Source organism: Gorilla gorilla, chromosome 10, assembly GCF_029281585.2.
Source record: "Gorilla gorilla gorilla isolate KB3781 chromosome 10, NHGRI_mGorGor1-v2.1_pri, whole genome shotgun sequence".
NCBI classification, from domain to species: Eukaryota; Metazoa; Chordata; class Mammalia; order Primates; family Hominidae; genus Gorilla; species Gorilla gorilla.
The window spans coordinates 19,126,193-19,138,467 of record NC_073234.2 but is presented as its reverse complement, the minus strand read 5'-3'; the positions used below and the strand labels follow the sequence as shown (position 1 = coordinate 19,138,467).

At 49.7% G+C, this 12,275-nt stretch overlaps 1 protein-coding gene across 1 annotated transcript in view; it reads right to left on the bottom strand.

Moving 5' to 3' along the window:
• PRMT8 (protein arginine methyltransferase 8) overlaps positions 1-11,796 on the bottom strand; it is a 96,552-nt gene extending 84,756 nt beyond the window's left edge. Inside the window, exon 1 of the mRNA XM_004052520.4 lies at positions 11,485-11,796. Within this exon, the coding sequence (XP_004052568.2) occupies positions 11,485-11,559 (75 nt within the window). The 5' untranslated portion in view covers positions 11,560-11,796. The remainder of the gene's footprint in view (positions 1-11,484) is intronic.
• Between the last annotated feature and the right edge of the window lie 479 nt (positions 11,797-12,275).

Genomic DNA, 12,275 nt, shown 5'->3' with positions numbered 1-12,275 from the left:
GAGTCGAGGAGGGGAGGTAGGTAGCTGAGTGTGGCTGGAGCAAAGGGAAGGGCTTGTAAGAAATGGGGATGGAAGAGGACTCAGGGGCATGATTACGCAGGGGCTCCTGAGCCCGGGTGAGGAGTGGGTCATGATCCTAAGAATAATGGAAAAGCCACTGATGGGGTTTAAGGAAGGGAGAAGCATAATCAGGTTTCTATTCTAGAATACGCACTCACACTGCTGTGATAGGAGAACCAAGCAAGGAAAGGGAGGGAGTGCAGACAACATCTAAAAGATCACTGCAGAGATCCAGGCCAGAGGTGAAGAGACACGAACAGGGACGGCCACAGTGGGCCTGGAATGGGGAGGACAGATTCAGGACAAAGAGGAGAAACATTTCAGATGTAGAATCACCAGGTCTTGTTATGGAGAAAGGAGAGAGCAGAGTTCAGGCTTGTGATTTTGGTGACTTATTACCAAGAAAAGTGAGAATGGCAGGAGCTGGGAAGAGGGCAGGACTCCGGAGGCAACCCAGCGAACCTGAGGTGCCTATGAGGCATCTCAGTGGAGATGTCCTGCAGGCAGGCGGCTATGCCCCGCGAATCTCAGAGGAGAGATGTGGGCTGCAGTCTGAGAATGGGAACTGGTCATGACGCTGAGAGAGCGGATGGGGTCACCCGGAGACAGCATGCAGAGAAGGTGACCAGAACCCTGCCTGGAACAAGCCCACAGCACCACAACTCACAGAATCAACGAAGCACATCAGCTGCAAAGTCAGGGCTGCATAACGTCTCTGACCCTAAAACTCGGATCTATCTTTACAAGACTCTCCCTCAACTATTCCCACGCCCGGCCTCACCTTAACATGTTTCTCACGGGAAACACACTCTCCCGCGTTGAGATGTCAGACCCTGCGTGTAGCTCAGAAGCTCCAGGCTGGTAATTAAACTTGTACCTCATGTCTCACATATTATGAACTACAAATCACACAGGATACGTATGTTTGTATATGAGCATGTTCTCCTTCATGACGCACCTACTGACTCAGAAGCGTGTACATATCCCCACACAGAAACATCCCGACACCCTGCAGTCTGTCTGGAATAGGTCATTTATATCTGCTTTTGGCGAACATCAGAATTGACTATTCCCATTTTGAACTATAAATTTTCTCCTAAAAGTGAAACAACAACTGGGCAGAAAAAAATCTTAAAGTTGTAACAGTAAGAAAAAGAAGAAAACATCTACCAGCTTTATGTTGTATCCCGTTATCAAATGTAATCCTCATGGCCAGCCTATAAAATGGGATTTATAATCCCACAGGGATGAAAGTGAGATCCAAAATCAGATCTGACTATTATACTCTCCACTACACCATACTGCGTCAACAGCTTTAATGTGGGAAAAAAGGGGAAAGAATACAAAAATTAGCAGGGCGTGGTGGCACACACCTATAATCCCAGGTACTCAGGAGGCTGAGGCAGGGGAACTGCATGAACCCGGGAGGCAGAGGTTGCAGTGATCCGAGATCGTGCCACTGCACTCCAGCCTGGGTGACAGAGCAAGACTCTATCTCAAAAAAAAAAAAAAAAAAAAAAAAAGGAGAAGAAAAAGAATTCTAACAAAAGGAATAGTATGTGCTATATACAAGTTTATTTTCTTTACTCATTCAATAAGAGTAGTCGTCAATTTTCTACTATGTACCTGTGGGCGAAAACTGAACTAATGCATGTTAATAGAGAACATGCCTTAATTAGGGCCCTATCTACACTTCTGATGGGCTATAATCATTTGTGGAATCCTTTGACTGAGCCTCCCCAGAGAATTACTGTCATAACTGCTTGTCAGAGAGAGAGGAAGTCCTTGAATTTAATGTGACTATGGGAATTATAGTCTTTCATTTTCTGGGAGACCCAGGCTTGAAAGGCCACCACTTGGCCTGGCGCGGTGGCTCACGCCTGTAATCCCAGCGTTTTGGGAGGCTGAGGCGGGCCGATCACGAGGTCAGGAGATCGAGACCATCCTGGCTAACACAGTGAAACCCCGTCTCTACTAAAAATACAAAAAATTAGCCGGGCGCAGTGGCGGGCACCTGGAGTCTCAGCTACTCGGGAGGCTGAGGCAGGAGAATGGCGTGAACCCGGGAGGCAGAGCTTGCAGTGAGCTGAGATTGCGCCACTGCAGTCCGGCCTGGGTGAAAGAGCGAGACTCCGTCTCAAAAAAAAAAAAAAACAAGAGATGGCCTTTCACAATAGAGTGACAAATGGGGCCCTAACTGAGGAATTTGTTAACAGCCCTTCCCTTTATAGTGGCATTAGCCCAATTTGGCCTTAGCTGTGCCACTCACATAGCTTATATTCTGCAGGATTTAGCGCCAATAAGACGGGGAATTTAACTCAATAATTAAACCTCCAAATTGTCATGTCAGCCTGTGTATCTCTCTCTCCTACCTCCTATCCATGCCTCAGTTTCTCTCGGTAGGAGCACAGGGGAAAGTCACCAATCAGTCCGGTAATCAACATGTAGGAATTGAGCAAGGCTTGAGTGGTGTGTCAAGCCTGAGAGAAGCCTGAGACAGCGTGTCTATCTCGAGGGAGCCTCCCGTAGAGCATGACCACTTCTCTTCCATGCCCCCATTCCCTCACGCCTGTAGGAACTCCATGAGGCTTCATTTTCATTTGATAGATGTGGACAAACACCTGAGTTCTACATCCCAAAGCTGAGAGTGAGCCTGGAGTGCGGTAGGCAGCCTGTGGGTCACGAGGCTCCCTGTTCCTCCTGTAACGGGCCCTTCACATGGCACGTGGACCTCTGGGCAGGGAAGCTAAAGAGCCCTGTCTTCAGCTGCTTTCTTGACTCCACCTGGCTGACCTGAGGATGAATTGCCTGAATCAAAGGTGCCTTCCCTCAACTGTTCTGCTCCCGTCTCTTCCAGTGCCGATTCCACACTGTCACAAACAAGGCCCTGTACTTATCTGTTCTCCTTTCATATACTGTTGGGTAAGCCCAGATTACTAATAAAGCTAATCTTTCTTGAGTATTTACCGTGTGCCAGAAATGTGCTTTATGTGAAATAACTCACTTAGTCCCTATGATAACCCTATGGGATAATGCACCGCTACCCATACATATCATAGAGGATGAATCCCACACACAGATAACTGCAGTAAGCGATGCAAGCTAGGAAGCAGCAGAGCTGAGCTTGAACCCAGCTAGCAGCCCCACACTAACCCCAGAGCCTGCACAATTAACCCCCACACAGAACTGCTGCAGGCTGAGAAGTCGGTGGCCTACATGGTTTAGTTATTCATTGTCCTTCCTGCCCTCCAGAAGAGCCCTTCAAATAAGCTGCTGATCAGCGCCCAAGTTTACCACTAAAGTAATTCCTCTGACAACTACAAAGCAAAACCGCTAGGAAGATGAGGGGATCTAACCCAGGGAGCCTATTACAGGGCCACAAGCTCCAGTCAGTTATAGGCTCGTTTCCACACATGGAAGTGTATCTTCCAAATCTCCAGGTGGGTAGGAGCTGGTGTGGGGCAAAGGTTAGGACAAGCCTGGGGTTGGGAGTGTGGACAAAAGAGAGGAAGGAGGCCATGTCAACAGCAGAGAGCATTCCAGCTCTGCTACTTAGTGGCTCCATAATGTTGATCAGGATAATGAAACTCTGCAAATTTCAGTTTCCTTAATTGCAAAACAGAATTAATAAGAGTTGCTTTGTAATGTTGTTGAGTAAATTAAATAAGGCAATGTTTACAAAGTGACTGACACGGCACCCAACCCATAATATGTATGCTAAAATGGTAGCTCTTGCTATAGTGATTGCTACTGCACAAGGAAAAAGCCATGATAAAGACCCTGGGAAGCCAGTGGGTGCAGTGTGCAGCTGAGTGAGAAGCAGGAAAGAGATAAGGGAGAGAGACCACTTTCTCGGACTTGCAACTATTCTGAGGCCATTCATCAGCCATTTGCTATATGGCGGGCACTGTGTTGAGTAACGTCATGGGTTGAATTGTGTCATCCAAAAAGATATGTCGAAGTCCTAAACCCCCAGTACCTGTGACTGTGAGCTCATTTAAAAATAGGGTCTTTGCAGATGTTATCAAGTTAAGATGAAGTCATATTGGATTAGAGTGGCCCCTAATCCAACAAGACTGTTGTCCTTATAAGAAGACGTATAGACACACACAGGAAAGAATGCCCTGTGAAGATGAAGGCAGAGACCAGATGATGTGTCTATAGCCAAGGAAGGCTGAGCATTGTTGGCCACCACGGGAAACCAGAAGAAAGACAAGGAACAGATTCTCCATGAAGACTTCAAGAGGAACCAACCCTGCTGGCATCTGGATTTCAGACTTCTGGCTTCCAGAACTGTGGAAGAAGACATTTCTGTTGTTTTAAAGCCACCCAGTTTGTGGTACTTTATTACAGCAGCCCTAGGAGGGTAATACAGGTGATGAAACTACAAAGATAAATTTTAAGAAACAAAGTTCCTGTCCCGGAGACTTTAGTATTCACTTTATCCCAATAAAGTAGCTGGATGAGAGTCCAGATCTAATATTGCTGGCCTAGGGTCAAGCTTCTGAAGAGCTATACTTTGTTAGACAAGTACATTGTCTACTGGGTCCAGCTAGGAACCCAGGCCTAGGGATAGTTTAGATGCGCAGGGAGAGTGAGGTGATGGCTGTCCCTGCCACAATTATGTCAGGCCCCTGTCACTCACACGGCATAGTATTGGAGACTGTGAAAGTGAGGATGGCAAGATGGCGGTGGAAGCAAGAAAAGACGTCCTGGAAAAAGGAAAGCAGGGCTGGTGTCTCTTCCTAGGCTTCTTCCAAATTCACCATTCCACATTCCTGCTGTTAATTTCTCCACCCTTTCTCTTCACATTTTAAGTTTCTACTCTGGTTCTTCTCATGCCTTCACAGCCTAGCAGACTAGAAAAAGCATTTTGGTGATTAGAAAACCAGACTTTGAGCTCTAGCCTCATCACTTACCAGCTGTGGGATTTTGAGCAAATAACAGTAACTCTCTGTGCTTCAGTTTACTAATCCATACAATGGGGATATATGTAATTCACAGCATTGCACACAATGCAATGTATCAAGCGAGCATTTTAAGTTCTATAAGAAGGTCAGAGCTCTCACTATGCACAATTCCTAGACCTTATGCAGAGAAACACTGGTCTTAGACAGTACAGATCAGGATATACCAGAAAGTTGGCACAAAAAATAAAAACAATAAATGAGATGCTACATTTAAAGGAGGTATAAAGAGCACAGACCCAGGAGTCCACAGGGTCTCGACCCCAACATGGAAGAGCTCTGTGATATTGGACAAGTAGTTCCTATCTCCTGACTTAAGTGATTTGAGTTTCCACCCAACTTTAACATTCTATGACTTTATGAAAATATGCACATCAAGCTGTTTGCTCAATATAAAATTACACTTTAAAAAGAGATCTTTACTTATGGGCCACTCATTACAAATATGGGAAAAACTGTGATGCTTGAGGGAATTCTTATAACAAGTGAAGTAAGAAAAGACATTTGATGTGTGAAATATCCAGTGGCTATTTTGGCTGGATAATACTGGAGAGGCAAATCTCAAACACTCCTCTCCTAGCTATTCCTATTAGAAGTCTAATACCAGAATATCAGAAAAAGGGATTGGAATCAATTGGAACAAAAACTAGTAAAAATGGTGAGACAACCCCAAATGAAAAGGTAGCAGCCAGTTTTCATCTCTTTTTAGAATAACATAAATGAAGGTGACTCAGATTGCAATCGAAGAGGTTGAGCTCAGACTTCAGGGAGAACTTCCGACTACTGAGACACTCGAGGAGTTTGGGGAAATTCCCTTCTCCGAAGCTTTTTAACAAGAGACCAAGTGGCCAACAATGCATCTTCGGTTAGGTGGTTCTCAGAGACAGAGGCATGGACAGAATGACCTTTCAGAGGTCCCTTCTTGCCTGTGCTCACTCTATCTTGTGACTAAGCCAGTTCACAACAGCACCACCTGCTTGCTTCTCACACACAGAGGCTGCTTTCAGTTACCTTGGCTGTTCACACATTTTCAGGCTGCCCATTTTCCCCCTGCTGGCAGAGTAGACTCCAAGGTGTAAGGACTGTTTTTACAGATTTTTGCATGTTCCACACTGGTATGTGATAATCACTTCACATTGCAGTTAGCAAAGAGGAGGAAATGAAACCCACTCTTGAATTGGAGACAGGAGTGTTGTGTTTCACCGTCTTTGACAGCCAAAAGCCAATTTAGGACTCTGAAAAGCCAAATTAGCCAGGCAAAAAAAAAAAAAAAAAAAATTGGGTATCTTCTTAATTCTCCTGAGCTCACTTAAGGACTGAAATCAGTGTTTGCGGAGGGAGGAAAAAGTCACATGGACTATGGTTTTATGGATCATTTCAGCTACAGAAATGAGAAAGTGGGAGAATACTTTCAGTTTGCACTTTTTTGGCAAGACTCCTAAAAGCTAGCAGGATAATAATCATAAACGCTTATTGAGAACTCACCATGTATAAGGCAATGTTCTAATTCCTCTGCATAAATTAACCCTTTTCATCATCACAACAATCTTAAAAGGCCCAGAGACATTAAGCAACTTGCTCAATGTAGCAACACATCTACTAGGTCCAGAACTGGATTGAAAACCAGGAAGTCTGTCTCCATAGCCTACTAGTTAGTGTACACACTCTGCAGAAACAGACATAGATGAAGACCATCCTCAGAGAACTATGCCTGGTTCCTCCTCTTCCTCAATTCCCTGACCCCTGTAATAATGGGACCACATTCTTCAGCTGAAAGTAACTTCCTGAGGAGAAAGATCTATTAGCCAAAACCACCAAGATACACCATGCAAGAAGTCAGCTCAGTTATCCCCATAACTCACTGCAACCCCTAATCTCATTGTCACATTGTAGGATTTTTCCAACCTGTAATTATTCCCTCTCCCTGGGCCAGCAAGTCAACAGAACATTAAAATATATATATATATGTTTCCAAAGTGACTCTTTGCTAAAACTGTTTCCTGACCCCTGGGGGCTCTCCTTTGAGGTGATAAAACCCTAATCAGGGAGTCATCGCCATAAATAATGCATCATGCATCAGACTTTCACCAGGTGTCAGTAAAGCAAGCAGCTCAGGAGGGTCCATTATCCCCCATGGTTCATAATTGGGCATTGTGATTAATCCATTTATCTGCTATTCAGATGAGCACTCCATAGTAAGAGTCGATAATTACTGAATATTGAATAAGTACATGAATAACCAAAATGTACCCATGATTTGACTGGCTTCAGCACCTTGATTCCCAGAATATTTACCCATTTTGAGTTTCAAAGGTTCACAGCAACTAAGTACAGCAGACAGGTGGGGTGGGAGATAGGAATCCCAATTTCCAGGAAGCCATGAGTGACTAAAGCCCAGAAGGCTCAAGAGTTTGTTCACAATCACATACATCAATTCAGTCAACATTTATTAACATTTATTACTTATTGTGTGTCAGGCCCACAAATTCAAAAAAAAAAGTGCATTATCTAATAGATATATAAATAGACACACAAAAAGCCAATTATCTTGCAATAGGAAAAGTGAGAGACAGGCGTTAGGAACACATCAGAAAGGGTAATGCCCCTCCCTGGGGAGAGAGGATAAATGGCAGATCTGGGAAGCCTGCCCAGAGGAGGTAACATTTGAGCTGGGTCTTGCAGGTTGAAAAAGATTGTTTTCCAGAGAGAAGAAGGAGGAAAGACTGGCACAGGCAGAGGGAAGAGTATGCACAAAAGCATTCACGTATGCAGTCGGAGGTCTTTTCCAAGAATTGCATGATGCAGGTATTGATGGGCTTTGCACACCATGCTAAGGAAACTGGGCTTTATCCAGTGTCCTGTAGGCAATAGGACAGCATCCTAAGTTTTTAAGGAGATGCCTGATCATGAGCAGATTTGTGCTTCCAAAAGCTGATCCAGTACAGTAGGATTATGAGGCTGGATTAGAGAAGAGGACCAACAGTTCAGAGGAAAGTGCCTTAGTGACGGCAGAGGTGAGATGACGTGTCTTGGGCACTGACAATGGGCTGAAGAGGAGAGTGGGACTGGAGGCTTTGCAGATGTTCCAGAAGGCCACAGAGGAGGTTTCTCATGACACCTAGGGAACAGGGGAGAGGGAGAAGAGGCTGGCAGAATGGTGATTCCCTTAGCTGAGGAAGAGAAGCATAGCTGAGTGATCAGGAGAAAGCGTACATGGAACTAACACTACTGCGTGTTTGCCATGTGCCAGGGGCTGTCCTGGCATTTCCTTATACCCATACCTGCCCTATTCCATGAGGAGAATCAGCTCAAGTTAACAGAGAAGGGAACTGAGGTCAGAGCGGTTGAGGAGTGCCCCCAGGGCCACCCATTGCCAACAGTGCCCAGCAAGCACGTGATGTTGATGCTCTCGTACCCTAGCTGGGTACTTCGCTTTGTGGAGGGAGGCTTTGGTCAAAATGTAAGTAGTTTTATTCTTCACTTGCTCCCTTCCTGCCCAATGGTTAGAGTATCTCTCCATATCTTTACCTTTTGAACGAACACTTTCTCCCATCCTTGCCCACCTCCATCACTGCATCTCTCCCTTCCAAAGTATTCCTCTCCGCCCACTCCTCATCTATTCCCATTCACACATGGCATCTTGTTAGAAATAGCAAGGATAGGGCAAACAGCAATGAATCAGAAGTAGGGGCAATCTGTGTTTCAGGGCTGACTTAACCCACCAGAAGACTTTCAGCAATTGCTTGACCTCAGCCTCGGTGTCCTCGACTATAAAATGGGTATAGGAAATGAATACTAATCTTTGCTTATCTCACAGGATTGTTGTGAGGATGGAATGAGATAAACAACAAAAAGCAGGAAAAGGTGGCTACAGGATTATCCATCATAGTTGTCCATGAGACTGTGAGCCCCTCCAGAGGAGGGACCAGGTGGTCCTCATGTTTGGAACTTGGGTACCTAGCTTTCCTGGTACAGAGCCGGTGCTTGATAAAGAGGTGTGGAATTCAGAACTAGGACCACTACCACGCTCCCCACCACCCACTGACACACGTGGAGGCGTGCTTCTGCCGCTCTCATCTACCATAAATGCAGGCAAGCCCACAACACCCCACTTTTGGAAGTGCTGCTCTAGTCCTGGCTTATTCCAAAAACAGCCAGTTCCTGGAGGGAAACCAAGCGATTGTCACGCTGCCTGGATGCCTCCGCTAGGCACGTTTGACCAAGTCTGGGTTCTACCCCTTCTCCAGGGAAGTTGCTAAGAACTGGTCCGCCAACCTGGCTCACACCCCTCCAAGGAGCCCCAGCTGGGTCTGTCCCTCCCCGCACTGCCTTGGTGCCCCGCACGCGACGTGGTTTTTTGTTTGTTTGTTTTGTTGTTGTTCGCAGGAGCCCGGCCGCCCCTACTGCTGTTTTCATTGATGCCTTGAGCAGAGCTGGCATGTGCAACTGCTGAGAAGGGGGAGCGCGGAGCGGCGGGGGAAGCAAGTAAAAATAGCCTGGCGCGCGGCGCTCTGCCTGCTCCGGACGCCTTTAACCCTCGCCGAGGCTGGGAGAGCGCAGTAGCCGCCGCTGCACACTGCGGAACCTGGCAGGGGTCTGCACCCAGACCCCGCGCAGCAGCGGGGGTACGAGGCAAAGGGAACCGCAAAAACTTTTTCTTAGAAAAATGAGCCGAGGGTGGGGTGAGGTGGAAATGCAGGGAGGAAGCGCCTTCTCGCTTCCAGGGCTCCAGCCACCTGGCAGAGACCGCTACGTGCCCGCTCGCTCCACACTTCACAGAAGCGCGGCCTTGAAGCCCTGGGCTATTTTTAGAAACCCTTTCGGCGGGTGGGCGATCAGAGGGCGGAGGGTGAGGGGAATGGTAAGGATGGCTTTCTGCTGGGAGGCTAGCCGCCTCGCACTACACATCATTCCGAATGTCTGCTCTCAGGTGGGGGCTGGGGAAGAGGAAGTGGTGAGGGGACGGCGGGCACGCAGGCTTTGCCCTAACTCAAGGAGACAGCATTCGCTACTGAATGCCCCGCTGCTTTCAAGTCCCGGAGCGTGTTTGTTTTGAAATTGACAATTGTCAGATGCATGCTGCTTCTAGTCTCTCAGACAAGGGGGATGTATAAAGCTTTGCTGCCTACGCGGTGGGGTAGGGGTTTTAGCGCAGAGCTAAGACCTCGAGGGAAGAAGACCAGGAAGGGTCTCTCTACCTTTTTGCATTCCGGCAAGACAGAGGGACAATCCCCGCGCCACACCCCCATCCCCGCCCCCCGCTGCATATGGGTAACCATATGTGAAATGTGCGGCAGCCCCACCAGACACCCAGCTATTAATAGAGCCTGGGAGTTTGCTCTCTGTGTCTTTTTCCTGCCACTGAGTAAGGGATGATCTTCACACACATGCCCCACTCCGCCCCCATCTCGGCGCACCGTTTCTCCAGGAAGGTAAGGGGGCTGCCCACGCTGATCCCCTTCGTGACTACAGGTGCCCAGAGCCTACGGAATAGTCCGGTTGTTGTAATGACAGCGGGGTCAGAGGGAGGCGAGGGATCACAGCCTCGAGTCTCGGGACGCAAAGCCCAGCAGGGCTCTCTGCGGCTCAGGGCCAGCTGGAGAGTAGAGAAAAAGGCTGCCGAAGGCGGGGGCCAAGAACACAATTTGCGGAGCTAGAGCGACCTCCTCAAAAGCCCTTGCGGGACGAGTGGCTGCAGACCCATTTCTCACTGCAGCCGGCGGCGCGCAGCCCTCACAGTCCGCGCAGGCTCGGCTGCTGCAGGGGCGGGCGCTGTCCCTGGTGCTGAAGGTGGCCGCGGCCCGTGTGCCCTGCCGGGTTTAGCTACCCAGAGGCGGCTCTGACATCTGAGGATTGCAGACTTCTCTCTGGCCCAGATCTGGGCCGGAGGGTCTGTAGGAGGTGCCCGAGTCCTCCTGCCGGCTCGGCCCCCGCGGCCGGGAGCTCTCCGCGCTGCTGCGGGGACGGAGAGCTCGGGAACCGACTCGAGCTTGAAGGGTAAAGCTGAGGCAGCGGCAGGAGATGGTCAAGGCACTGCAGGGAGCAGACCTGGCCCCAGGATTACCCACCCCAGCTCTGCACAAAGCCGGGACCCGGGAGCCCTCACGGAGCCCAGAGGAGAGGGCAGGGGAGCGCGGCTGCCCAGGGTTTGGGACTTGGGGGCAGGAGAAGGGAGCAGCGGGTGGCAGGAGAGGGTGATGGGGTGAGAGTGACTGTTTTGCATTTTCAAGAGGGAGGGGACCTGAGACATGAACTTCCCCCCCACCCCCCACCAACACACACACACACACACACACACACACACACACACACACACACACGAGGAGGCCGGCAGAAGCAAGCGGGATGAAGCTGGGGAAAGTTTGGCACTCGGTGCTGAGCGGCGGCGGCGGCGGCGGCGCGGTGGTCTGGGTGGGCGGCGGGGTCTCCGAGAGCCCCTGCTCGCTCGCCTCCTTACCTCGGTGTTCTCGGCCGCGTTCTCCGCCATTTTCCTCCTTAGGAGCAGGCAGCGGGAGGAGTGTTTCATGCCCATAAGAGCCAGCAAGGGTTTGGTGATACAGAGATAGTAGAGAAAGAGAGAGAGCTGGTGTAGCTTTAAAAGAGAGAGCGAGAGGATGGGAGAAAAAAAAAATCCAACCCAGCCCCTCAGCTGGAGCGTCAGCCGGCACAGTCAGCCACAGCGGAGTCTGTTCTGCAGTCTCCACTTTGTTTTATTTTCCTCCCTTCTCATCTGCTCCGGATTCCTTCACACCGTTTCAAGTTCTTCTCGTGCCCCCGACCCCCTCCCCGCCCCTCTCCACCCGCGCTGCGGGCTCAGCTCGAGGGAAGCAGCCCCGAAGCCTCCGCGGCGGCGGCGGCGGTCGCGGATCCTCTCCAGGCTGCTCGCAAAGTCCGGCCGGCCAGAGGCAGCCGCCAACTCCTCTCAACTTCTGCCGATCCGCTGGGCGAAGCAACACGCTTCCTGCGCGTCTCTCCTAGGGGCTGAGCCGGGTGAGTGGGGGCGGGGTAGGAGGTTCGGTGGAGCAGGCGGCGGCTGGGCGCAGACCGAGGGCCCCCAGCGCCCCCGGGCCCGCCCCCTCCCCTAGTCTCCGAGGGTCTCGGCCGCCTCCACTCCCTGGCGCTGCACACAACTTACGTGGAGGCCAGGCCCGCGCGGGGGGCCCGGAGAAAGCCGGCGCCGGGCAAGGCTCTTGCAGGTTCTTAGACCCGGTGCGCGTGCTCCCACCTAGGGCGAGGTCCGGGCGAGAC